The 27,095-nt window shown below is 38.3% G+C and overlaps 1 protein-coding gene across 9 annotated transcripts in view; it reads right to left on the minus strand.

Annotated features, from left to right (window-relative positions):
• Positions 1 to 27,095, minus strand: part of PDE1C (phosphodiesterase 1C) — a 983,820-nt gene that overhangs the window by 213,137 nt on the left and 743,588 nt on the right. For all 9 annotated transcript variants that reach the window (XM_056520396.1, XM_056520395.1, XM_056520397.1 and 6 more), the window contains one exon: positions 25,033 to 25,149. In XM_056520396.1, coding sequence (XP_056376371.1) covers positions 25,033 to 25,149 — 117 coding nt within the window. The remainder of the gene's footprint in view (positions 1 to 25,032; positions 25,150 to 27,095) is intronic.

Genomic DNA, 27,095 nt, shown 5'->3' on the forward strand with positions numbered 1-27,095 from the left:
TTTTTTTTTAATATATCACTCAGCACCTAATCCTGACCATGTTTTTATATTTTTTATGTATCTAGCACCTTTATTTATTTTTTATTACACTTTTAATTTAGCTCACTAGTTTGAATTCCTCTCAAATGGAGGGGGCGTGGCCTCACTGTGTAGGTTTCTGCCCCTCACTCAATATGCGGTCTGCTAACATCTCCCCCAGCATTAGCAAAACTACAACTCCCAGCTTGTCCTTACTGACCGTAGCGGGACACAAGCTGACAGTGGGAGGATTTTTCCTTCAGCTGTGAGCCCTGCACTCACAGCTGTCAATCAAGGAAGTGGGTCCATGACGTAGGTGATGACGCATGGACACAGCAGGACTAGTATGTGTCCAAGATAGTTTTTTCGTGACATGTTCTACTTTTTGTTGTTACTTGCATCTTTTTTTGGTGAAAAATCCCAAAATGTCATGAATTTTTTTGTAAATTTTGCATTTTTCTAACTGGGAAACTCTCTGCTTGTAAGGAAGAAAAAAAATTATATATATATATATATATATATATATATATATATATATATATATATATTGATTCACAAATACAATATGTCTACTCCATGTTGGCAACATAAAGTTGACATGTTTTTAATTTTTTAAGACATTAGAGAGCTTCAAAGTATAGCAGCAATTTCCCAAATTTTCCTGAAAAATTCAAAATCTCAATTTTTCAGGGACCAGTTAAGTTTGAAGTGGATTTGAGGGATCTTTTTGTGAGAAATACCCCATAAATGACCCCATTATAGAAACTGCCCCCCTCAAAGTATTCAAAATGAGATTCAGAAAGTTTGTTAACCCTTTAGGTATTTCACAATAGCAGCAAAGTGGGTGAGAAAATTCAAAACACCCGCATGTTCTTGTAGAGCCATTTTTTTAATTTTTACTAGGGGTAAAAGAAAGAAATCCCCCCAAAATGTGTAACCTAATTTCTCTCGAGTAAGGAAATACCTCACATGTGGATGTAAAGTGTTCTGCGGGCACAGTAGAGGGCTCAAAAGGGAAGGAGTGACAATGGGATTTTGGAGAGTGAATTTTGATGAAATGGTTTTGGGGGGCATGTCGCATTTAGGAAGCCCCTATGGTGCCAGATCAGCAAATAAAAAAAATGAAAACAAGGCATACTATTTGGGAAACTATACCCCTCAAGGAACATAACAAGGGGTGCAGTGAGCCTTAACACCTCACAGGTGTCTGACGACTTATTGTTTAAGTCGGATGTGTAAATGAAATATTTTTTTCACTAAAATGCTGGTTTTACCCCAAATGTTACATTTTTACAAGGGGTAATGCGTAAAAATGCCCCACAAAATGTTTAACCCCATTTTTTATGGAAATACCCCATGTGTGGACGTCAAGTACTCTGCAGAAGAGAAGGAGTCACATTTGGCTATTGGAAAGCAAATTTGTTTTTTGGGGAGCATATTGCATTTAGGAAGCTGCTATGGTGCCAGAACAGCAAAAAAAATAAATTAACACATGGCATACTATTTTGGAGACTATGCCCCTCAAAGAATGCTACAAGGGGTACAGTGAGCATTTACACCCCACTGGCGCTGCGGAATCTGTAGGCGCTATATAAATAAATAAAAAATTACAGATCTTTGGAACATTGGGCTGTACAAATGAAAAATTAAACTTTTCATTTTCACGGACCACTGTTCCAAAGATCTGTCAGAAACCTGTGGGGCGTAAATGCTCACTGTACCCCTTATTACATTACGTGAGGGGTGTCGTTTACAAAATGGGGTCACATGTGGGGGGGGTCCATTGTTCTAGCACCATGGGGGCTTTGTAAACACACGTGGCCTTCAATTCCGGACAAAAAATTTTTCCAAAAGCTGAATGGCGCTCCTTCTCTTCTGAGCATTGTAGTTCGCCCGCAGAGCACTTTACATCCACATATGGGGTAAGTTCTTACTCAGAAGAAATAAGGTTACAAATTTTGGGAGGCTTTTTTCCTATTTTCCCTTGTGAAAATGAAAAATTTAGGGTAACACCAGCATTTTAGTGATTTTTTTTTTCTTTTCATTTTCCCATCCAACTTGAACGAAAATTCATTAAACACCTGAGCGGTCTTAAGCCTCACTATACCCCTTGTTACATTCCGTGAGGGGTGTAGTTTCCAAAATGGGGTCACAGGTGGGTATTTTTTTTTCGCGTTTATGTCAGAACCGCTGTAAAATCAGCCACTCCTGTGCAAATCACCAATTTAGGCCTCAAATGTACATAGTGCACTCTCACTCCTGAGCCTTGTGTGCTCGCAGGGGATTTTATGTCCACATATGGGGCATAGCAGGGGAACCCAACTTTAGCCCCCACCCCTGATCTGCTATTGGTCGGTCGCTTCTCAGGACCTCCCACAGGCATTGGCACGGGATGCTTTCTGAATGATTTTAACAGGCATCCTGGTCCGGTCCCCGTCCAGCGAGCAGTGGGGCTCGGAATTCCCACAGGCGTACAGGTACACCCTGGGTCTCCAAGAGATTAAAAAAAAATCTCAAACCATTTAAACAAAATTAGTATGCTTAAAATTGCCCTATTTTAACCACCTATAACTTTCTAATTTTCCCTATAAGGGGCAGTATGAGGGCTCTTTAATTGCGCCATGATCTGTAGTTTTTTTGTGGTACAACTTTTGCTTATATAAAACTTTTTAATCACTTTTTATAATAAAAATTTTGAATGAATGAAATGTGAAAAAAGGCAACAATTTTGGATTCTACGTCGTTCAATGTACAGTGGTCCCTCAACATACGATGGTAATTCGTTCCAAACGAGCCATCGTTTGTCGAATCCATCGTATGTTGAGGAATTCGTGCAATGTAAAGTATAGGAAGCTGTACTCACCTGTCCCCGCCGCTCGAGATGGTGTCCCCGCCGTTCCCGATGGTGACCCAGGGCCTCCACTGGGCTCTTCGCTGTCTTCTCCGGTCCTCCGCTGTCTTCTCCGGTCCTCTGCTGTCTTCTCCGGTCCTCTGCTGTCTTCCGCAAGGCCTTACTAAGCCTGCGTAGCGACGTCATTACGCCACTGCGTACGCCATTCCTATTGGATGACGTGCGCAGCAGCGTATTGACGTCATCGGAGAGGGCCGAGAAGACACCGGAAGACCAGTGCTGGACCTGGAGGGCACCCCGGAGCATCGTGGAGGGGTAAGTAATACTTACCACACCACATGGGGAACATTAAGCTGCTATCCGGCAGCAGCTTAAGCATTTTGTCCTGCCGGATAGCACTTAATGTGATGGCCCCGACATAAAAAAGAATCGTATGTCGATGCTGACATATGTCAGGGCCATCGTAGGTCGGGGGTCACTGTACAGGGGATCTTATAAATTATATTTTGATAGATTGGACATTTATGCACGCGGCAATACCAAATAGGTTTATAATTTTGTTTATACTTTTTGGGATAAAATAGGAAAAAGGGGCAATTTAAATTTTTATTGGGGGAGGGGCTTTATCACATTCTTTTTAAATTTTTTTTTTTACACTTTTATAGTCCCCATAGAGGACTACTCATAGAAATCATTAGATTGCATATACTAAACAGTGCTATGCATAGGCATAGCACTGATCAGTATTATTGGCAATCTTCTTCTCTGGTCTGCTCGATGTCAGACCAGAGAAGAAGACCCGGGATAACGGCCGGAGCAGGTAAAGGGCCGTGATGGTGGATGATCGGATCCCCGCGGCAGCGCCACTTGCGATCGGATCATCCATTTAAACGCACGCATTGCCGCAGATGCCGTGTATCTGTGCATGCTTATGGAAGTTTCTCATGGCATGATCAAGGGAGATTTGTTTACCTCTAGCAACTAAAGACTTTTCTCACATTACCTAATGTTAATAAAACCACCATCAGCAGAAAACTTAACAATGGTGTGCATGTTATTAGGGCTAGTGCAAGGAATTTTGCCACCCTAGGCGAAAGCTAGTATTGCCACCCCCTTGACTCCATCCATTGTGACATGTCCCACCTTACTACTTGTGTGCCATACTGTAACAAATTCCCTCCCCATGTAATCACCGTACTACTAGGCTGACAGGGCAAAAGACTATAGATTGTAACTCAGCTTACTCACCATTTTAACCAGATGTAGGTGGACTTCCTCAATTTGTGCAACGCTGGAGCTTGGACAAAGCAGGGCGCCTCCCCGTGTAAAATATGGAACAAAAAGTGGTGGGTCCAGCTTCCAAGCGAATAGTCTGGTAAAATTTAAGCTTAAATGATTCTTATTAAAACATGGTAGGATCCAAGGGATAAAAAACATACACGCTGACGCAAGCCCTTAGTCATGGCCTTAGTAATTTTAACAGAATATTCGCTTGGAAGCTGGACCCACCACTTTTTGTTCCATACTAGAGTGACACAATGTAACAACCTCCCTCCCTATGCAATCTCCTTACTCTTAGGGTGACACACTGTAACAAACCCCTTCCTCAAGTAATCTCCATACTATTGAGGTGACAAACTGGGGATGGGGGTGGCGGAGAGATGGATATTATGAGACACAAGCACTGTCAGGATGCGGGACCGATCAAACCTCACCTGTATGATTGCGCCTATATGCACTAGAGAGGAGGAGCGCAGCTCCTCTGACAGGCTAAAGAATGCTAATTATTATGGTAGGCGGGGCATTGGTGTGAGTGGTGCTGGCTGTGAGCGGGTGTACAGATGCTGGCTGCCTAAGTTTCTTGCAGTGGGTAGAGCAGCACCCCCCTCAAAAGGGTTCTCTAGGTGGCTGCCTATTTTGACTATAGGCAGAGCTGGCCCTGAGTGTTATGGAATTGCCTGAAGCAAGCAGTTAAAGGGGTTCTTCGGTGCTTAGACATCTTATCCCCTATCCAAAGGATAGGGGATAAGATGCCTGATCGCGGGAGTCCCGCCACTGGGGACCCCCGTGATCTTGCACGCAGCACCCCGTTTGTAATCAGTCCCCAGAGCGTATTCGTATTGCATTGAGGGGCGGAGCGTGACGTCCCACAGGGGCGGGGGCGTGATGTCACACGCCGCCCGCCCTGTGGTCGCCGGTAATCAGTCCCGGAGTGAATACGCTCCGGGGACTGATTACAAATGGGGTGCCGCGTGCAAGATCACGGGGGTCCCCAGCGGTGGGACTCCCGCAGTCAGGCATCTTATTGCCTATCCTTTGGATAGGGGATAAGATGTCTAAGCACCGAAGAACCCCTTTAAGAGAAGTAAGCCAACCAACATACAGTACCAACAGTTGAATATGTTTTGTACGGAGTAATGGGCTAAAGTTCCTCCAAACTATTGTGCAGTACTTATAAACAATTAGAATTTTTTTTTAAGATGCAGTTATTGCAGCAAAAGGGGGTCAAGCCAGATACTGAAAGCAATGGCTCATATTTTTGCCACTCACAGATATGTGATATAACATAAGTTTCCTCAACACACGAATGGCCAATGACTCATTTGTTTGATTTGGCTTTCTTTATCTACTTTTAGGATTTATGTGTGGTTCTCAAGTACTTTTAAGTTAATATATGCAAAAATCTAGGAAATTCTGAAGGATTCACAAACTTTTAAGCAGCACCGTATAAGGTCTTCAGAATCTGTGTAGCACAGGAATTTACCACAATATTGTAACTTTATGGGGAAATAGCCTTTATATAATGTTTTTTATTCAGTAGCAGTTAATTTAGTTTTGGAGGTAACAGTAAAAAGACAATGGGGGAGTTTTATCAAAACCAGTCCAGAGGAAAAGTTGCTGAGTAGCCCATAGCAACCAATCAAATTACTTCTTTCATTTTTGAAAAGGCCTCTGAAACATGAACTGGAGAGTAGACCAGGACTTCAGAGAGGTTCCGGAACCTTTCGAAGCTGACCAGGATAAAAACGTTTTAATGACCACCCTGGCAGGAGCAAGCTGCGCATGCACAGCGAAACGCGCTGCATTGTGGTCATTTAAGCGTTCACCAGACGATTATATGTCCTGCTGTTTTTATCCTGGTCAGCACTGAGCGGTTCTTGAACCTCTCTGAAGTCCTGGTCTACTCCCCGGTACATGTTTACATCAGGAAGGCTGCAGACAGGAATGTGGTTCCCTTAAAAACACTCTCCATTGTTGTGTATGCGGGTACACAACCTGTATTGTAAGCAGTTGCTTAACCCCTCCCCCATTCATTGGCTACTAGCGATACTCCACATGGAGCGCCTCTGAAATAAGCAATCTGAATGGTTGCTATGAACTCAGAAACTTTTCCTCTGGACCGGTTTTGATAAATTTCCCCAAGATTTGCTCCTTGTATAGTTTAGTCAGTTGGTAACTGTTATTTTAAAGATTTGTTATCATACATGGAAAATTGGCTTAACTTTAACATATGTGAAAATCATATATATATATATATATATATATATATATATATATATATATATATATATATTTTGGGGGGGAGGGGGAGGGCTGCAAAAATATATCTCTATATACAATAGCAATGCTGGGAGAGTGGGGGGATGGGTTAGGGCCAATGGAACTCTAGTTAAGCCTATTCCCTAAACAAGATTTTTTTTTTTTGTATTTTTCATTTTACAAGTGTATTATTTTGACCTTATGTAGTTTAAACTCTTATGAAGAAAACACATTTTTACCTGGTGTCACTGAATGTAGTAATTTTCCATGCTAGTTTGTACGCATGCTGTGTGTAACTCATGAGTGAAACAGCTGTATAAGTTAAAGATCTATATTTACAAATGCCAATAAAAACTCTCACCAGCACAACCTTTAAGTCATACTTGTTATGTTCTAAGCATTCTGTTTATGAAACTAACCCCTTAATGCTAAAAATATTTTGGGCCTCAATAACATAAGCTAAGCTGTTTTACATAGTGATGCATTTACATTAAAAATGAAAATGAGTAGAAGGCAAAAGGTGAGCAGAGAGTTCAAATCCTTCTTCATTTGGTCTCCACCTATATAAGGCCACTGGGCTGTGCCCAAGCCATACATGTCAGAAATCCCCCCCCCCTAATTTGTATTCTAAAATACATTTGCTAATGTACTAGCTTCAATTTAATATATTATATTTGTAACTGACAGTGTCTAAATATATGGCAAGGGCCCCTACCAAGTACAATGCTAAGTTACAAGGTTTTTTATCTCAAAGATACATGGGTCTAAACTGATGCATTATGTGAAAGTAAACCGATTTCCAATGTACAAGTATTTCTGAAAATGTACTAAATAAGAGATATACTGTATATCATTACTTATCCCCCATGTGTCTTTTCTGCTTTGCCCTGTCACCCTTGGTTACAACTTTTTTGCTCGGGTAAGTTCAGTTCAACTGCATATTGCTTTTTAGTCTCTATTGTATATGCTAACAAGGGGGGTTGTGGGAAAATGTATGTTCTGTTATATGGAAACAGCAGGGTCACTGTTCAGAGATGAAACCAAGAAGTGATAAGATCCATGGGGAAGAGTGTTTGTGGTGGGGTGCTGTGTCTGTTTATGGTGCTCAGTCCCTTTTAAAACCTTATTTTTATAAAAAGTATTTTTTGACATGTCATCCAGATGATCACTAGATATTGTTGGGTTAGGCATGCAGCAGTGCTGAGCCAGGGAGTCAAGCATGCTGCTGTGCACTACACCTGGCCATATCTAGCAATCGGTAGGGTTCTTAGGGGGTCTAAGAGACCTCAACTAACCAAAATATTCACCATGTCTGCATGTCTTTTCATGAAAATGCTTAAAAATGCATCAATTATCTATTATAGTTCAGATTAGACGTGCAACAATGCAAACCCCACTGATGCGGGGGATACTGTATGACACCCAACAAGTTCCATGCACATTTCTAATAGGACTTGTACACATAACTCACTGGTCACAGCGTGAACTGCATTGCTCCACACCTGATCTAAAAACAGGCAGGAATTAAACTTTGGAGGGAAGCTTTAGGACAGGAGTAATGGTGGGTCCATGTCTCGTAAACCCTAAAAGACCTTCCTTCTTAACAATGGTGATAATACCAGTAGTCAGAAGCACCGATATTATATATTGATGCAATAGAAGAAGATATGGGAATCTGGAATTGCGCTGCTGATAAGTCAAAAATCTTGATGAAGTAGATATGAAAGGTTTTCTTTTATTATTGTATACACACAACGCATTTCTGGGCATTAACTATCCTGTCATCAAACATGATATAACAATGAACAAAAGGACAGGAAATATATACACATATATGATCACAGCAACACCATCAAAGGAAGTGAGTTACCGGAACATCAAACAGGTAAAATTACAAATATTTGCATACAAACAGTACAAATCTAGTTGTAATCATAAATATAAAGGAAAACATGAGACAGAAGAAAACATGAAAACAAGATATTTTAAGAATCTGTTCTTTCAATACATTCACTGAGACCCTCCAGCCAAAGTGTATTAAGATGGAAAATCCAAAAGGATTCCCTGGGATTTAGCCTTTGGAACCCAATCGATTCAGTTATTCAAACAGTGAAGCAATCAGTTTCACCGGCATGGGAAAGCACAGTGTGACGGGATACACTGTGTTGCAAAAACTTGGTATTGATATTATGACGATGTTTATTCATCCTCGCCGGCAGGCACTGAACCGTACACCCTATATATTGTATACTACACTTACAAGTTAAAGATAGATAATATAAGAGGAGGAGCAGTTATTTTGTTCTCTTAATGGTATGATTTGATCAGTGAAACAAGAACGGAAACTGGAAATGCCAATGGTCGGAATCCACACACAACAAAGGCACCTAGAAATTCCACATCGGATGGTACCCAGACAGGTATTTTTCTTCCTATTTTTTGCAGAAACAGCAGGACCAGTAGTGGCCACTTTAAGATTCTTAAGCCTACCAGGTGCTAGATGGTTACGGAGAGTTTTTTCTCTCCGATATGGCTGGTTTTACTGGTAGCAGTTTAAGACTCCGGTCAGCTAGAAGAATTGACCAGTATTTAGTTAAAATACCCTGTATCATATTAGCATTATTATATGTGGTAATAAAATTATATTTTCTTGATGTCTTGTTGTCAGGAGTATTTTTTTTCATATTTTTGTTCTTTTTATTATTTTGTTCAATAAGACTTTTTATTTTTAGAGCACTATCCTTTTTTAAAGCAGTACTTAAAATCTTCCTGGGGTAACCCTTTTCTAAAAAACGAGTCTATAATTGTATCAAATAGTCACTGTCTGCAGTTTATTCTAATCCATTGATCTTGGCCGTATGGGGTATTTTTTTAATCCACTTAGGAAGGTGGCACCTGTTAAAATTGAGAAAGCTGTTAACGTCCACTTCTTAAAATGCTCCCCTGTCTGTAAACAATTGGTGTCCCCCTTGAAAATTTTAAGATCCAAGAAAACGAATGATGTTCTATACATAATGGGGGTAAATACCAATCCCCAGTCATTATTGATAATCTGAGCAACAAATTTTAAGGCTTCATCTACAGTATCATTCCATATGATGATCAAATCATTTATGTACTTTTTATAAAACAAAATATGGGGATCCACGGTGTTTAGGAACTCGAAGCGCCCATGTACAAATTAGTATAACTTGGGGCGAATCAAGTCCCCATAACGCATCCTTGTACCTGCTTAAAAATCTGACCGTTAAAAGAAAAAATTTTGAGCTGTAAAATATACATGATAGAGTCTCAATTTAAAATTCAGATTGTAGATCACTCATCTTTCTCAAGGAAATGTTTAATTGCGGCTATTCCTTTCTCTTCCATAATATTGGAGTACAGTGCACTTACATCTATAGGGATAATATAGGTAAACTGCACTCATATTGCTGTAAAAAGAGATCGATAAAATGGGAGACATGGCAACTAATAGCGCCTACCCCAGAAATTATTGGTCTGCTGAGAGGGTTCTTTTCGTTATGAACTTTAGGAAGTGGGAAGTTGGCAATATTTTTATTTTTTTTTAAATCTTATTCTGTTTTATTTAAAGGGTACCTCTCATCAAAAAAACTTTTGATATATTATAGATTAATGTATGCAGAATAACTTTACAATTGCATGTTATTAAAAAAATATGCTTCTTTCTATTTAATTTTCCACTTTGAAGAAATGACCACTAGGGGTCTCCCTACCAGTCCTGGCAGCAAGCATTTCAGACTCATGCTGGAGTCCTAAACACTACGAGCTGCCAGTCTGCTTTGTTCACAAAGGAGAACACTCAGAGCTGCCAGCCTGCTTTGTTCACAGCCTGTTTGGCTGTGAACAAAGCAGGCTGGAAGCTCTGAGTGTTTAGGACTCCAGCATGAGTCAGAAATGCTTGCTGACAGGACTGAAGCATATTTTTCATTAACATGCTATTGGAAAGTTATTCAACATTCATTAATCTAAAATATATCAAAAGTTTATTTGATGAGAGGTACCCTTTAAGAGACTCAGCAGCATTTTTGATTACAACATTATATTCAGTAAAATATTCTAAGAAATTTGAATTCGATGTGCATAGCTTTTTTAATGTAATCGGACCTCTTAAGAATAGCAGTAAACGGGGTTTACTGTTATTCTTCACAGGTCCGATTACATTAAAAAAACTATGCACATCTTGTCGGATTCAAATAATTATCAATTGTTACAATCAACCCACCACCACCACTCGTTTATCAGTCGGTAGAAATATTATTTCATTATTGTTTTTCAAGGATTTAAGTCCTCTTAATTCTGCTTTGGATAAGTTGTCTGATGGTCCAGTGCAGTCCATAGAATAAAAAGTCTCAACATAATTACCCCTATGTCCCAATGGATAAAAACACTTTTTTGTACCTCTACGTGTTTCACAGCTCCGGATATATTAATAAGTGAAGTTTCAGTTTGTGTTTCAAATTTTTTTTTCAGAGAAAGCAAAGTCAATTTACAAACATATTCATTGAGATCCAAAAATTATTGGAAAGGATTAGGAGGAGAAGAAGGACAGAATGAAATCTCATTTTCTCGTCGTAGGTGTGAAGATAAATTAAATACTTAATATTTTTGTTTGGGCTGCTTATCAATGTGGGTTCTTTTTTTCTTGTGGCCCCCTCTGCATCCCTGTGGTCTAGTTTTCATTTTATATTTCCTGTCATTGTTTGGGATTGTAATGTTTTGCTCTTTTGAACAGGTGGGGTTAATTTGGAGGTGAAATTGGTTTGTCCATTATTTTTTGTTTGCTTTTTGATGTTTTGGGCTTTTAAAAAAGGCTAGTGCACTAAAACAAAAACAAAAATCTTATTGCACAAAATTATAATAGAGCAAAAATATGAACAAAATTACTCAAGACAATAAGAAATCAAGAAAATTAAATTTTATTATCTCATATAATAATGATCCCTAATAAAATACAGGGCATTTTAACTAAATACTGGTCCATTGTTCAACCTGACCTGATTAAAAAACTGCTACCAGCCATAACATATCAGAGGGCAAAACTTTCAGTAACCATCTGGCACCTATTATGCTTAGGAATTTAAAGTGGCAACTACTGGTCCTGCTGTTGCTGCAAAAAGAAAAATAAAAATACAAAAAAATAGGAATAAAAATACTTGTTTGGGTACCACCCAATGTGGAATTTCTAAATGAATTTGTTGTGCATGGATTCCAACCATTGGCATTACCAGTATCCCTTCTTGTTCCACTGAAGAAATCATACCCTTGAGAAAACAAAACAACTGCTCCTCCTCTTATGTTATCTATCTTTTAACTTGTGTGGTATACAATATATAGGGTATACAATTCAGTGCCTTCCGGCGAGGATAAATAAACACTGTCATAATAGCAATACCAAGTTTATGCAACACAGAGTATCCCGTCACACTGTTTGTATTATTGAATCGATTGAGGATGATGTCCCCGACAGGTTCCAAAGGCAAGATCTCAGGGAATCCTTTTGGATTTTCAATCTTAAAACACTGCGGCCAGAGGGTCTCAATGAATGTATTGAGAGAACAGATTCTCAAAATATTTTTCTTTATATTTATGATTACCACTAAATTTGTGTTGTTTTACACATGTAAGGCAAATATTTGTAATTTTACCTGTTTGATAATTCCGGTAAGTCACTTCCTTTGATGACGTTGCTGTGATCATATGTGTGTATATATTCCCTGTCCTTTTGTTCATTGTTATCACGCCTGAAAAAAGAGTAGCTAATGCCCAGAAACACATTGTATGTATACAATAATAAAAGAAAACGTTAGTGTTTCATTTCTACTTCGTCAAGATTTTGACTTATCAGCAGCGCGATTCCAGCTTCCGATGTCCTCCTCTTCTTCTATTGCAACTTATCACGACGGTGCCTCCAGCGTGGGAAGCTGCTGCAGCTGATCTGCTGTCCATGATATGCGCTTGTAAGTGTTGTATCTGGATTCTGCACAACCGCATCAGGTGAGTGCGTTTTGTACTCACACTTGCATCCAACCTCATTATCAAGGTCCCACATAAGGAAGAGCTCCTGTGTTCTTTGTATATTATATATTAATGACATACCGAACTAGTATTGCAGCAATCATAGATGAAGAATTATATATTTTTTTCTGTCTTATTTATTTTTTTAGGCTACAATGATCCCTCAACTTACAATGGCCTCAACATACAACATACATTCAATTGTAAATTGAAACCAGACTCAACATACACTGCTACGGACAGCCCAGATCTGTGAAACGTGTCAATGGCTGGAAGAACTGACCAATAAGAATGGGCATTTTACTGGTAAAACTTTTGTATTACTGAAGTGCATGCACTGACTGGTTGTCTGGTAGCGCCTCTCTATAGTACAGGGAGGTATTACATGTTCTGTATTACTCTTCACCTATGCCATGGTTAGTTGCTCCTTTGGACACCAGGTAAGGGAGCTCCATTTTACTTTTTTAGGACTCAGTGTACTGTACAGGACCCTGAAGAAGCTCCTGTCCTCTAAATAGATAGTGATTTACAGCTCCCAGCAGCTCTTTTTTTTATATGTAAGGACTTGCTTTATCTGTATTAGTTATCTGCTTATCTTTCTTTAATTCTCACTTTTTCCTATTTTTGGATGACATTTTGGTGGCTTCAGAACCAATTGCCAGATTTCGATAGATTTATAGTCTCAATATACAATGGTTTCAACATACAATGGTTGTCCTGGAGCCAATTAATATTGTAACTTGAGGGACCACTGTATATAATTCTAAAAAAAAAACTGCATATTTCTGGCTGGATTTATTTGTTTAACATGTTAGCTTTTCTATGTGTTTGAAACTGTTGTAGCAACTCTAGTTATAGAAGAATATTTCTGGTTCTGGTACTTTTGTCTTGCCGAGAGCTCTACTGGGTCTGTTTAAAAGTCTCCCCACAGACTTCATCCTGTCATTTCTGCATGTTGCTTCTTAAGTGCTATGTAAGAGTGATGGGGAAGTCATAAACAATGAACATCTATTCCTTCCTTCTCTGAACAACCTCTATTTGTCATTGACAGCTGGGTCTTGTACAATACATTGTGCATCCACTAATCTGAGATGCAAAGACTGAGCTTCAGAATAAAGTCCCTTGACACCACTTTATAAAATGTAAAAAGACATATTTTAGAAGCTTAACTTTTTGAAATGATAACAATATATTTTAGAGTGGACTTGTCAGCAGATTTTGGTGTGTAAACTAAGGCCATGAATGTATAGGTCTTCTGACCCTGACCCGCGTATACCTTTGTTTTGATAATCAACCTCTACAGTGTGGAGATATCAGGCTTATAATTGATATGTAAATTGGCAATATGCAAAATGGTATAATTTGTCACCCAAGAATGGCATAACATATGACACCTTTAAAATATATAGCTTTCTTTAGGTACATTATTACTTTATGAGTTATTCTGATGGGAAATCATGGATGCACAAAACCTATAGTATATCAGATTTAGATACTAAATGGCCACTGTAAGATTAAAAAACTTTTTATATGTTGAACATCTTGGCAAAACAATAACCTTTCTAATATACTTCATAAGAAAATTTTACTTCCTTTTTATAGAACTCCGTGGTTCATAAAAAAAAAAACACACCATACCATCCAGAACACAATCCAGTCCGGCTGCAGCATAATCTTTGTCCAAGCTGAAGCCCAGTTATGGACAAAGTCCAATAAGTGAGGGTGGGACTAGCTATTCTCAGTGTTCACTCCTGTCCTATCAGATTGCAGTATGCAAAAAAGGGAGGAGGGGATTACAGAGCAGCCTGTAGTGATTGGATAGAGAGAACCAACACTCAGGGAGGAAGATATGTCATGAAGACTGAGGCTACACCCCTCCAAAGCACAAAATGACAAAGCAAGTAAGGAACAGATAGAAGGTATTAGTGAGAGAAATGTAGGTGCCCAGACACATAAATACTATATGTTCCTGATCAGGATTAGGTTCATAGCTTTTGTGGGGTAGGGCAGGTATGCTTTAAGTGATGTATTGTAAGAGTGTATTTGCAAGTTAAATAGGCAGAGGTTCATAAATGTACTGAGTCAAGGGAGTTCAGAAAATGAAAATCTTACAGTTTGTTCTCTCCATTGCTCTAATCTTCCCACTGCTTTCTCCACCATCCAGAATGATTATTAACCAGACACCTTCCTACAGTGTAGAGGAGCTGCTGGACTCCACAGGCGCTGCTTTGCCTCCAGCCTTACTAGCTGGTAAAGGCTTTGGATTTAACACAATTAATATTTTGTTTATGCTGTGTATTTGTATTAAACATATTCATGTAGCATATTGTTCCCCTGTGTCTTTATGAAAAATATTAATGTATTATGTTGCCCCCCCCCCCCACACACAGACCAAATAACTAATATGTATTCTGTGCATATTTTGTTCAATGTTGATCTAAAGTATTTATGTGAAAAGATGCCATTAATACATATAAAACCAGAGAAAAGCACAGTATAACAATGATATGTAGACAATTTGTGTCCGTATGTAAGAAACAGATGTTACCAATACTAATCTGTACCGCATACTGTTAAATAATCCTATCCTCTGCCTCTGCAGTATAAATGAGTATAAGACAAGGAGCTTGTTAGTCCATCTCTATATAGGTTCTTCAGGAAACAAGATTTGTGCTGTGTTGAGAGTTGCGCTGTCCAGGGTTCTGATCTGAACTACTGTAAAAGGGTTACATGGGTAGCCGGGTCATAAGAGCAGGCTACACAGATAGCCTCAATTAAGTAATTCAGGCTTTCAGAGACGCAGACTGGAAGAAGGGTGGTACATCAATATTTCTTCTAGTCAAATGAAGGAATGGACATGTGCATCTCTCCTGCGGGACCTAATAACCTCCAGCTCATATGAACTGCAAATTGTTTGCAAGAGGTGACACCTTCTAATGAAACAAAAAGACACAGATGATGCTGCACACAGATTTCCAGGACCACGTTACTTTGATTCCTGTAAACCATATGTGCAGCTGCATCCATGCAGTAGTTATTTTGATCAGTAAAAGATATCCCTTCTTGCAAGCAATAGACCTTAGGTTGAAGACAAATGCATGTAACTTCACTAACATGAAACACTAATATGAAACATATCAGATACATACCTCTCTTGAAATTGTTCTTCATTGTTCCTGCTCATCGAGCTTACAATCTTATTAGGGTAATCTTATAAGTGTGCAGTTATTAATAACACATTATAGACATATAATGAAGAAACACAGTACATGTACATCATAATGACACTAAGCCCATTATCTTATAACATTGCTCTATTTAATAAGGATATGTCAGAAATAATAGAATCCATCACCTACATTGTTTTTTCTGTCCTAATTAAAAAAAATAATTATGAAAAGCATATATGTATATATATATATATATATATATATATATATATATATATATATATTAGTTTATAAGATACTTCTTAACTAAGATTGGAAGAGTAATAAATTGCACATTCCTTTTAGACTGAAGGGTAATTAAATAAATTGAAATAATATCATTTTTTTTGTTGAGTATTTTAATGAATTGTTGTTTATGGGTCTATTGGTAGCTATTCATATAAAATTTATTTAACCCTTCATAATATAGAAATATTCTTATATACAGTGGGGATCAAAAGTTTGGGCACACCAGGTAAAAATTTGTATTAATGTGCATAAAGAAGGAAAGATGGAAAAATCTCCAAAAGCATCAAATTACAGATTAGACATTCTTATAATATGTCAACAAAAGTTAGATATTATTTCCATCATTTACACTTTCAAAATAACAGAAAACAAAAAAATGGCATCTGCAAAAATTTGGGCACCTTGCCGAGTTAATATCTTGTACTGCCCCCTTTGGCAAGTATCACAGCTTGTAAACGCTTTTTGTAGCCAGCCAAGAGTCTTTTAATTCTTGTTTGAGGTATCTTTGCCCATTCTTCCTTACAAAAGTCTTCCAGTTCTTTGAGATTTCTGGGCTGTCTGTCACGCACTGCTCTTTTAAGGTCTATTCATAAATTTTCAATTATGTTGAGGTCAGGAGATTGTGAAGGCCATGGCAAAACCTTCAGTTTACGCCTCTTGATGTAATCCCCCGTGGATTTCGAGGTGTGTTTAGGATCATTATCCATTTGTAGAAGCCATCCTCTCTTTAACTTCAGCTTTTTCACAGATGGCATCAAGTTAGCATCCAAAATTTGCTGAAAATTTATGAAATTTTATTGAATCCATTTTTCCTTCTACTTGTGAGATGTTCCCTGTGCCACTGGCTGCAATACAACCCCAAAGCATGATTGATCCACCCCCATGCTTAACAGTTGGACAGAGGTTCTTTTCATTAAATTCTGTTCCCCTTCTTCTCCAAACGTACCTTTGCTCATTCTGGCCAAAAAGTTTAATTTTAACCTCATTGCTCCACAGAACTTGTTTCCAAAATGCATCAGGCTTGTCTATATGTTCATTTGCAAAGTTCAAATGCTGATTTTTGTGGTGAAGATGTAGAAGAGGTTTTCTTCTGATGACTCTTCCATGAAGACCATATTTGAACAAGTATCTCTTTATAGTGGAATAGTGTACCACAACTCCTGTATCTGACAGATCTTTCTGGAGGGATTGTGCAGTCAAACGTGGGTTTTGAATTGTTTTTCTCATAATTCTGCAAGCTGTTCTGTCTGATATTTTTCTTGGTCTTCCAGGTCTTGCTTTAACTTCCACTGTTCCTGATGACTGCTATTTCTCAATTACCTTCTGAAAAGAGGATATTGACATCTGAAAACACTTTGCTGTCTTCTTATAGCCTTCTCCAGCTTTGTGAGCATCAACTATTTTCAGTTTCAGATTTCTAGACAACTGCTTAGAAGAACCCATGGTGCTGATTGTTGGGGCAAGGTCAGATGAGTCTGGGCATTTAAAACCTTTGAGATTGACATCACCTGGTCTTCCCAGATGATGATTGAGAACAATCCATGACACTGGCAGGTCTCAGCTTTGCAAAGGGGGCAGTGCATGGTATAAATTCTGCAGGGTGCTCAAACTTTTGCAGATGTCATTATTTTGTTTTCTGTTATTTTGAAAGTGTAACTGAAATCTCAAAGGACTGGAAGACTTTTGTAAGGAAGAATGGGCACAGAAACCTCAAACAAGAATTGAAAGACTCTTGGCTGGCTGCAAAAAGTGTTTACAAGCTGTGATACTTGCCAAAGGGGGCAGTACAAGATATTAACTCTGCAAGGTGCCCAAACTTTTGCAGATGCCATTTTTTTGTTTTCTGTTATTTTGAAAGTGTAAATGATGGAAATAATATCTAACCTTTTTTGACATATTATAAGAATGTCTAATCTGTAATTTGATGCCTTTTGGAGATTTTTCCATCTTTCCTTGGCTTCTTTATGCACATTAATACAAATTTTTACCTGGGGTGCCCAAACTTTTGATCCACACTGTATATAAGAATATTTCTATATTATGGCCCCCACTGTATTATATAATATAATGTTTATAAACTTTTTTTATTTATATTTTATTTTTTTCTATTTGTATCTCTGGGTTTTACGGCCTATGCTCTTAAAAAGGGTTGTCCTGTTAGGCTCTAATATGGCATCTTGATGGATCCCCTTTGTAAGCAGCTGTAAGTCACAGAGTAAGAGCATTCTCATTCAGAAGGACTTGCCTTGGCCATTTATGCCATATAATACTATATTTACCCAGTTGTTGGCACAGCAGATGAAATTAGCTGCCAAGTTAAGTTTCGTTGCAGTAATAGCTGATCTCCAGGGATTTCAGGAGCTGAATCTATCATTGTTAGCTGTTCTTAACAGGAACCTGTTTTGGTCTTTGTTTTCAGCAGTCTTTTTTCTATGCTGAGGTATAAAGAAGTAGGAGGACTGAAATTAAGAAATACATAGTACATGCTTGGGAGGGGATTCACTGATATTTATAAAGGCTACAACCCCTGCTCATCTTCTGATGACTGACAGGTTTCTTCCTATACACACTAATAGGGAGAAACCTGTCAATTATTGGTGGTTGGGTGGGGCCAATGTCCCCTAATGAATATAAGTGACTCCCCCTCCGTAGTGTCTGACACATGCTGCATACTTCTGAACATCAGTTCTCCTTAACTACTCTATACTTTAGCATAAAAGACAGACCTCTAGAAACAGAGACGTCAATATTAAATCTCTAACTTGACCCCCACTCACCATGCACATTTGTAAACTTTATATTTTTGGGGGGTCCCTTGAAGCACCAGGGCATAGCTGCAACTGTTGCCTCTGCATCCCTATAGTATTGCCTTTGTCTGCACACATAGCATATTTGAAAATGATAAAAAGAAAAGAATTTATTAACAATGAAAAATGTTTTGCAGAAGCTGGACAATATCCTGAAGAAAGAATATCATTATAATATCAATTAGAATATTAATAACATAGTATAAAATAATAGCACACAAATCAATAGTATAAAAGAATAAGTCAAAAAGGATTAAAACATATTACTATTAATGCACACTGTGAAATTCAAGGTACTTCATGGTACATTGTTTTCAAAATGAAATTCTATATTTCATTCCGAACAGTTTAGTTTGCACAGTTACCATATTAAGTTGTTTTTATTCCAAGCCAAATAGAATATTAATAATGTAAAGTGTGTTTATTACCTGCAACCAGCACAGATCATTCATATTGTGTCAACCTTTATTAGCTTTGTGGATTTATTTTTTGAAAAGTATACAATTAAATATATTCTATATATACCTCAATTCCAATACTCTGTCCTCTTACAGTAGGAGCCTTTGGCATCATCAAAGAGCACGTCACTCACCTCCCAATGCCCCAGCAGTGATCTCGTCTCTCATCCTGCCACATTGACATGACTTCATTTATTGGCAGGATATTATGGTTATTGGTACATGTTACCCACTGGTTTGTCCTTGCTTGTGCTCCTTTTTTGACACCCAGTTACATATCTTAATTTGCTTCTTGTCTGGACTATGGGTGTTATTTTGGTTCATCTTTTATCAATGCTTTCAGCTCCTGAATTTGAATCCTGTTTGCCAGAATTCCAGATCCTTCCAGCTGTATCCTTGACATTTTTAACAAACCTGCTGCTTTTGAACCTGACAGTTTTCTCCATGTGGTAACTATATAAAAAGCCTTATCCATCGTCTTCTTATTGTTAGATCAGGACATACCTTCTTGGTGGAGAAGCACCTTTCACAATCCAAGTTTCTCACTATATTACACACGCACAACATGCAAACCTTTGGAATCACTAAGAAATGTCTCTTTATGTTGTATTTGACATTCTAGCAGTTAGTTTTTAGGGATAGGGGAAGAATCCTGTCTCAGAAGTGCCATTGCTTTATTGGACAATTTTCCTCATCTTGTAAAGGTCATATTGCAAATGACCACTAGGGTTTAGATCGGTGATCCTGTAAACCTGACAATATTCCATTTACCAAACTGGTGTTGCATTGTTTGGTAGTCTACTTCCGATTGTTCTGCATGGTGAAGTTTGCACCAGTAAACCACTAGTCTTGGGGGATGACATCATTTATAGTTACATTTTTCTAGCTCTACAGTATGTATAAATTGCCCATCTTTACAGAATCTAAGTGGCTCTATATTGTTACAATTTCTCTGACATGCTTAGTGTTCTTTACATTTCCAATGTAAAACTGTAAAACTGTTATGCTAGATATAGCTGGATGAAATGCACTTTACTCTCCAACTTAGTGTTCATTGCAGAAGTTGGGCTTCTTTTAATGTTCTAAGGAGCCCGTCGTCTGCAAAGAGGCAGACTGAGTGCCAGGCTAGGGAGTAAAGTGCTCTGTTATTTCTAGTGATTAGTGTGGGGGTAGCAGTACTGAGACCCTGACCATCAAAACGTATGACATGTTTCCATGGCTTGTCAATAAATTCTACAAACTACAGAGTTTGAAACCTATTTGCCTTTTGTGCAGTTGAGTGTTTCCAATTCATTTTATATCAACGCTAGATCCAGTTTGTCCTGGTGTGATTGTGTCACAAAATTCAACAGACTGATAAGTGTCTTGTTTTGACCTATTTTAAACCCAGAATTGAACCTCAGGAATCCCAATCACTTACCACCTTACATCCCAAGGAGAGGCAATGTACACTCTTCATCAAACGGAATAATCAGTTTTGTTAACATAATTACAGTTTCCACTAATAACCAATTAGCAGTAAATGAGATTAATTAACAAAGATATAATAAAGATTTCCATTAGAACAATCCAGTAATGGTGGCTAAAACCTTGGCTCTGCATTCATATGTTGAAATACACATTATAAATTAGTAATTTCAACCATCAATCTGTCAATTGTAAAATTATTAATGTCTGTAACTAGACAATATAATGATACCCTGATAAAAAAAAAGCTTAAAACAACAATATTTCTTAGTGAATCCAATGTTCTTTTAATGTAAAGGGGTACTCTGGTGGCAACCTTATTTATATATATATATATATATATATATATATATATATATATATATATATATATGAACTGGTGCCGGAAAGTTAAACAGATTCGTAAATCACTTCCATTTCAAAATCTTAATCCTTTTAGTACTTATTAGCAACTGTATGCTACAGAGGAAATTCTTTTCTTTTTGAATTTTTTATTTTTTTGTCCACAGTGCTCTCTGCTGACACATCTGTCCGTGTCAGGAACTGTCCAGAGCAGCATAGGTTTGCTATGAGGATTTTCTCCTGCTCTGGACAGTTCCTGATACAGGAATCAGGTGTCATTAGAGAGCACTGTGGATAAGACAAAAAAGAAATTCAAAAATAAAATAATTTCCTTGGTAGCATACAGCTGCTAATAAGTACTGGAAGGGTAAAGATTTTTTAATACAAGTAATTTACAAATCTTCATGAGTAATTTACAAATCTGTTTAACTTTCTGGCACCACTTGATTTAAAAAAATATTTTCCACCGGAGTATCCCTTTAAAGTCACGTTTTACATTGCTTTCTTGTTTAATAGTTTGCATATTATGAGGGCAGACATGTTGAACTATTAGCCCAAACTATACAAAAGAATTGTGCTATTTGGCTAATATAACCTAGCAAAAATACAGTAAAGTGGTTGTTTGGAAAAATATTGTAATATATATATATATATATATATATATATATATATATATATATATATATACAACCGCTCAGGGTGACAGTGAGAATCCTGCTGCTCAGAGCTTCCTGTTCTCCATCCTGGGACATTGGAAATGGCTGCTCTGCCAAACAATGGCTAAGCTGGGTCTCTGCTGTGGCCAGTAATTGACTAAAATGGCATTTCCTATGTGTCAGGACAGGAAACGGGAATTTCTGAGCAGCAGTATTGGCACCGTTAGAGGATTGGAGGAAGGGGGAAGCGTTCACCTCTGCCTTTCTCACGCCTCTTACCAGTGCATACTGGCTGCCATGTATGCATACTACTTTTACATGTAAGAGAGACAGGAGGCATGGGAGTGTAGCTTTGGCTAATGGTGCTACAAACCTGCTCCTATAATGTGCTGCCTTGAAACAAAGCAGCTTAGTTTTATGATAGATTTGCTTTAAGGTAGGGCAAATTTATTGGTTATATAGTTCAAACGGGGCATCATTTCACCCTAGAATGGTTAAGCTACCACCATACCTGAATAACTGCTTGTTCCCTGATTGAATCTCCATTTTTTTCCTGTGTGCCCCCAATACCACCCCCCCCCCCAATTCACCTATTGTTTTCCACACCAGACATGCAAATGAAACATCAGTTGACAAATAGGTGGTCTTCACTGACCAGTGTCAGAGAGGAGGGAACCATAGGGACTTTATGGGAGAGATTTATCATTGCTTTTAGAGCATTTTTTTTTGTCTATGTTTTGGCGCAGTTCAGGCGCAAGCAGCATATTTAGCGACTTTTATGCATCTTTTGATATAGACAATTTCACTCTTTTTGTCTACCTGTAGAACTTTTTCTTTTTGACCATGCAGTGGTCACGTACTTATCATGTGCGACTTTTGTAAAAAGTCGCTATTTTGTGCGCAAAGGTACTTTTTTTAGGCGCAAAGCTACACCACCTACCAGTAGGCATGAGAATCACTTCTAACTTCTGCAATTCAATCTTTAACCTCTTGTGGATGACAGCGTCCCACTCTTCTTCTATGACACGCGCTCAGGAGCTGAGTGTGGGTCATAGCTGGGTGGTCCAGGTGGCCACCAGGACCCATTTTTAATGCTAGACATCACTGATCATGGTGATGCATGCTAGACATCACTCATCATGGTGATGCCCAGCTTTAACCCCTTAGACACCACAATCAAATTTGATTGTAGCATCTAAAATGCAAGTAAACATTTATCTGTGAAAGTTCAGCACCCAGGAAAGTGTCTACTTCCCTCCCTAACAAGTGTCTAGAAAAAGTGTATGCTTTTTGTAGCCTTTCCCGCCACAGCAGAGCTGCGCAAAATTAATCATCCTGCTGCACCTTCTTGATAAATAAGATGCACGCTAGTCATACCCACCACCCAAATAATAATAAATGTGGGAAAATAGCTCTACCATAGACAGTCTTTGATAAATCTGGGCCTATGTCACTATTAAATCAAGGCTTTAGCAGCCTAAACTCGTGAAACTTACACCATCTTTCAAGATCACATTCTTTAGGCCGGATCCAATTTACACACCTTAGTTGAAACAGTCAAAAGTGGGCATTTTGTCAATCATTATGGGGGAAATTTATCAAATCAGAGAATTTCTTTCATTTTTCAGAGGCCTTTTCAAAAATGAAAGAAGCAATCTGATTGGTTGCTATGGGCAACTCAGCAACTTTACCTCTGGACAGGTTATGATAAATCTCCCTCTATGTGTGGCCAGCTTACTAGGTCATGCTGCTGGTGCAGCTCTGATACCGTCTATGCTGAGTGGCACAGGTTTATACTGCCTTGATCCAATAATATGCATATCTGGTGTATATTGGAGTTGATTGCAGAGAAAATAAGGCCCCCGTAGAAATAAAATTAATCAGGGATAAGCACTTATTAAGGTATAGTAGCGGTTTTCTTTTATTAATTGTTGTTTCCAAGCATTCTAACATATATCTTTATTTTTATTTATTTTTTTTAAACTAAATAAGATAGAACTTGGTTCATCATTAAGGTATGGTGGCATCTCATTTATATTATTGTTCTCCTATGGTTAAGGCATAAAAAAGCATTTCTGCAATTTTCTATCATCTTTCTTTTGTAGCATTTTTTAAACGTCTATATGATCATTGAAAATGCATCTTTTAATGAACATGAAGCTCCATGTCTTCATGTAGCTCAAGCTTAAGGGTCTCTCTCTGTATATACTAGTAGTATGAAGTAGAATGGTTAGATAAATGGTAAACACCAGGTAAAGGAATATGCTAGTGTAAACTTAAATTGTCAAGGGTATATGGTACAAGTCTCTCTACTTTGAATTTTTAAGGCTAAGTTTACCCATTTGGGGAGATGTGCAAAACCTGTGCAGAGGAAAACTTACCCAGTTGCCCATAGCAACCAGCTTGCATCTTTCATTTTTAGGAAGGCCTGTGAAAAATGAAAGAAGCGATCTGATTGGTTGCTATGGGCAACTGGGAACTTTTCCTCGGCACAGGTTTTGATAAATCTCCCCCATTGTCTTCTTCCACACATCATGCTATACACCTGTCCAAAAGGTGTGCACTGGAGGGAAACTGATGCTAAAACTGATCCCATTCATTTGAATGGGACAGTTCACAATCATCCAGCATCTCAATTTTGACGCTGGATGGTGTGACACACACCGGAGAGGGGAACGCAGCTTGCTGCATTCCCCTGTCCATCATCGAGAAACAATGGACATCGGATGTCATACAACTGATGACAACTTGTCATCAGTTGTGTCAAGATCTAGGCTGAATTCACTTATGCCGGATGCTGTACATATGTGAACCCAGCCTAAAGATGATAGAAAATTGCAGAAATGCTTTCTTAACAGGGCTAATACCATTATTCCATATAGCCTGAGATAGGGCAGAAGATGAGGTGAGAACTCAGTGTAACTAATACTCATGTAGAGAATGCCAGTCTTTGACCATTTAGGTGGTAAAGTTTTAGTTACAGGGAAAAATTGACAAATCAAACATCATAAAGAGTTTTAGCCTTGGATAATAATGTAAGAATATGTCTATAATAAAAACATAAAAATACACATTGGCCCTCATGTATTGAAACTACAAAACAATTGCTACCCATACCAAAACATCAAACAATTTTAATGTTGTCAGTGCAGTTTTAGAGATGAAAGCTGAGCTTGGTTTCAGCTATGGTATCTATTATGAAGAGCAGTATAAAAGTGAAGAAATTATTGTTCTCTTGAAGTAAAGGTATATTTTCATCCATGTATATTATAGTTGAATTACTAAAGACAATCTGCACAATGACTTTAAGGAATGTGTCTACTCTCTCATTATAATATCACTAGATTTATCATTCTGATTCAGTGATTTGTTAATAAGAATATATTGCCTTCCACTCACCTTGAAGCGGTTGATCAGATCATATCGTGTGAGTAATTCATAAAAGATGAATTTAAGTGCATGATCGCCACTAGCATCATTTAGTGCAAATACATCAAAGGACCACTTGTCAACATTCTGCAAGAGAACATCATACAGTTGTTAATATAATCTACCCAACACATATACTGTAACATTAACATATAGATTAAAGCTCACTTTTTATCTTGGCTTCCTGCTAGCACTAAATATATGAAAACATTACACCTCATAGATTAGTTTATAATTTATTTATTTCTAAACCGTTGACCAAGGTGCTATGATCAATATGGAAAAGTAACTGTGTACCAGTATAAGCCCTTCCTTTACCAGCAAACAAGCAGTAAGACAGATATTTCTAACAGGTGTATAAAACAAATGGTATTTACCTGAATTGTTATTTCATTTGTCGATAAAGATTTAACAAGAAAGCATAATACCTCTAATGAACACAATAGTATCAACGTTTGTCAATCTAGCTGGGACAATTATTATATTATCTGAATTATTGTAAATGAACTCAAAAATCCAAAGGAGGTTGTTGGCAAATTTTTTCCAATTTTAGAAAAAAAATCTTCCCAATTTTTATTCTGGCAATCTGGATAAATCTTTGACCATTCTCCAGCATCTGGTAACTATACAGAAATTTGTCTTTTTTTTTGCAATGTGGAAAGCCATCCAGGTCCCTTTTGAACTCTTTTAGAGAGTCCACCATGACTATGTTCTCTAGCAGAGTTCCAAAGTCTGACTATCTCCTTACGGATATCATCAGAAATGGTCTTCCGAAATCCACAGCCAAATCTGTACCCTACAAATTAGGAATCTGCAGAAAATATCCAAGAACTGCTTTGAATTTCTTCTACGGATTAATCAATGTGCACATACTGTACCAGAGTAAGACAAAACTAAGAACTCAAGTTATTTAGGACTATAGTACTTTTAAGTTATCCTTAGGAGAAACCATCATAGAAAATGAAATATTAATGGCAGAAAGAGATTAAACTGTCCATGTAGTCTGCCCCTTTGTTATCTCCTTGGTTCTGGAAAACCACTTTAAAGGGGTACTCCGGTGCTTAGACATCTTATCCCTTATCCAAAGGATAGGGGATAAGATGCCTGATCGCGGGAGTCCCACCACTGGGGACCCCCGGGATCATGCACGCGGCACCCCGTTTATAATCAGTCCCCGGAGCGTGTTCGGGGACTGATTTTGCCCCCGCCCCCGTGTGATGTCATGCTCTGCTCCTTAATGCAGGCCTACGGGAGGGGGCCTGACAGCTATCATGCCCCCTCCCGTAGGCTTGCATTGAGGGGCGGAGCGTGACATCACACAGGGGCGGGAGCGTGATGCGAACATGCTCCGGGGACTGATTACAAACGGGGTGCCGCGTGCATGATCCCGGGGGTCCCCAGCGGTGGGACTCCCGCGATAAGGCATCTTATCCCCTATCCTTTGGATAGGGGATAAGATGTCTAAACACCGGAGTACCCCTTTAAATCATCTGGTGTGAACCTAAATTAACCAACCAGTTACAACCAGATATGTTCATTGAGGAGTAAGGGCAAGAAGAGAAGCACAAAATGACCTTCAAGTTGATTCTTCTCTCCTATTGGTAAAGTTGTAGGATCGGTGGAAAATCACCAAAACCCAACATCCATTTACTGTTTCATGGTAGCCTCATGGCTTCCTTCAATGGTTTCAATGCCCTTATTCAGCAACCCACTTACATTTACTGTACCTATCAATCGTTTTACAACGGAGAGCAGCCATGAGGAATAGAGGAGAGCAGCCATGAGGAATAGAGGAGAGCAGCCATGAGGAAATTTTACTGCTTCCCCCCGCAGAACAGATAGCTGCATAAAGACAGCAGCAATGATAGTTGCTGAGGACAAATGCAGTATAAGATGTAAAATCTACAGTTGTGTCCTTCTAGTTAAGGAACGGTTCTTTGATTTAGAAAGCGTGTACAACTAGAGTAAGATATAGCTATGGTCACAAATGGTCACAAAGTTAAAACTATTTTTTAGAGTCAAATCAAATCTTT

Source organism: Hyla sarda, chromosome 5 (assembly GCF_029499605.1).
Source record: "Hyla sarda isolate aHylSar1 chromosome 5, aHylSar1.hap1, whole genome shotgun sequence".
Taxonomy (NCBI): domain Eukaryota; kingdom Metazoa; phylum Chordata; class Amphibia; order Anura; family Hylidae; genus Hyla; species Hyla sarda.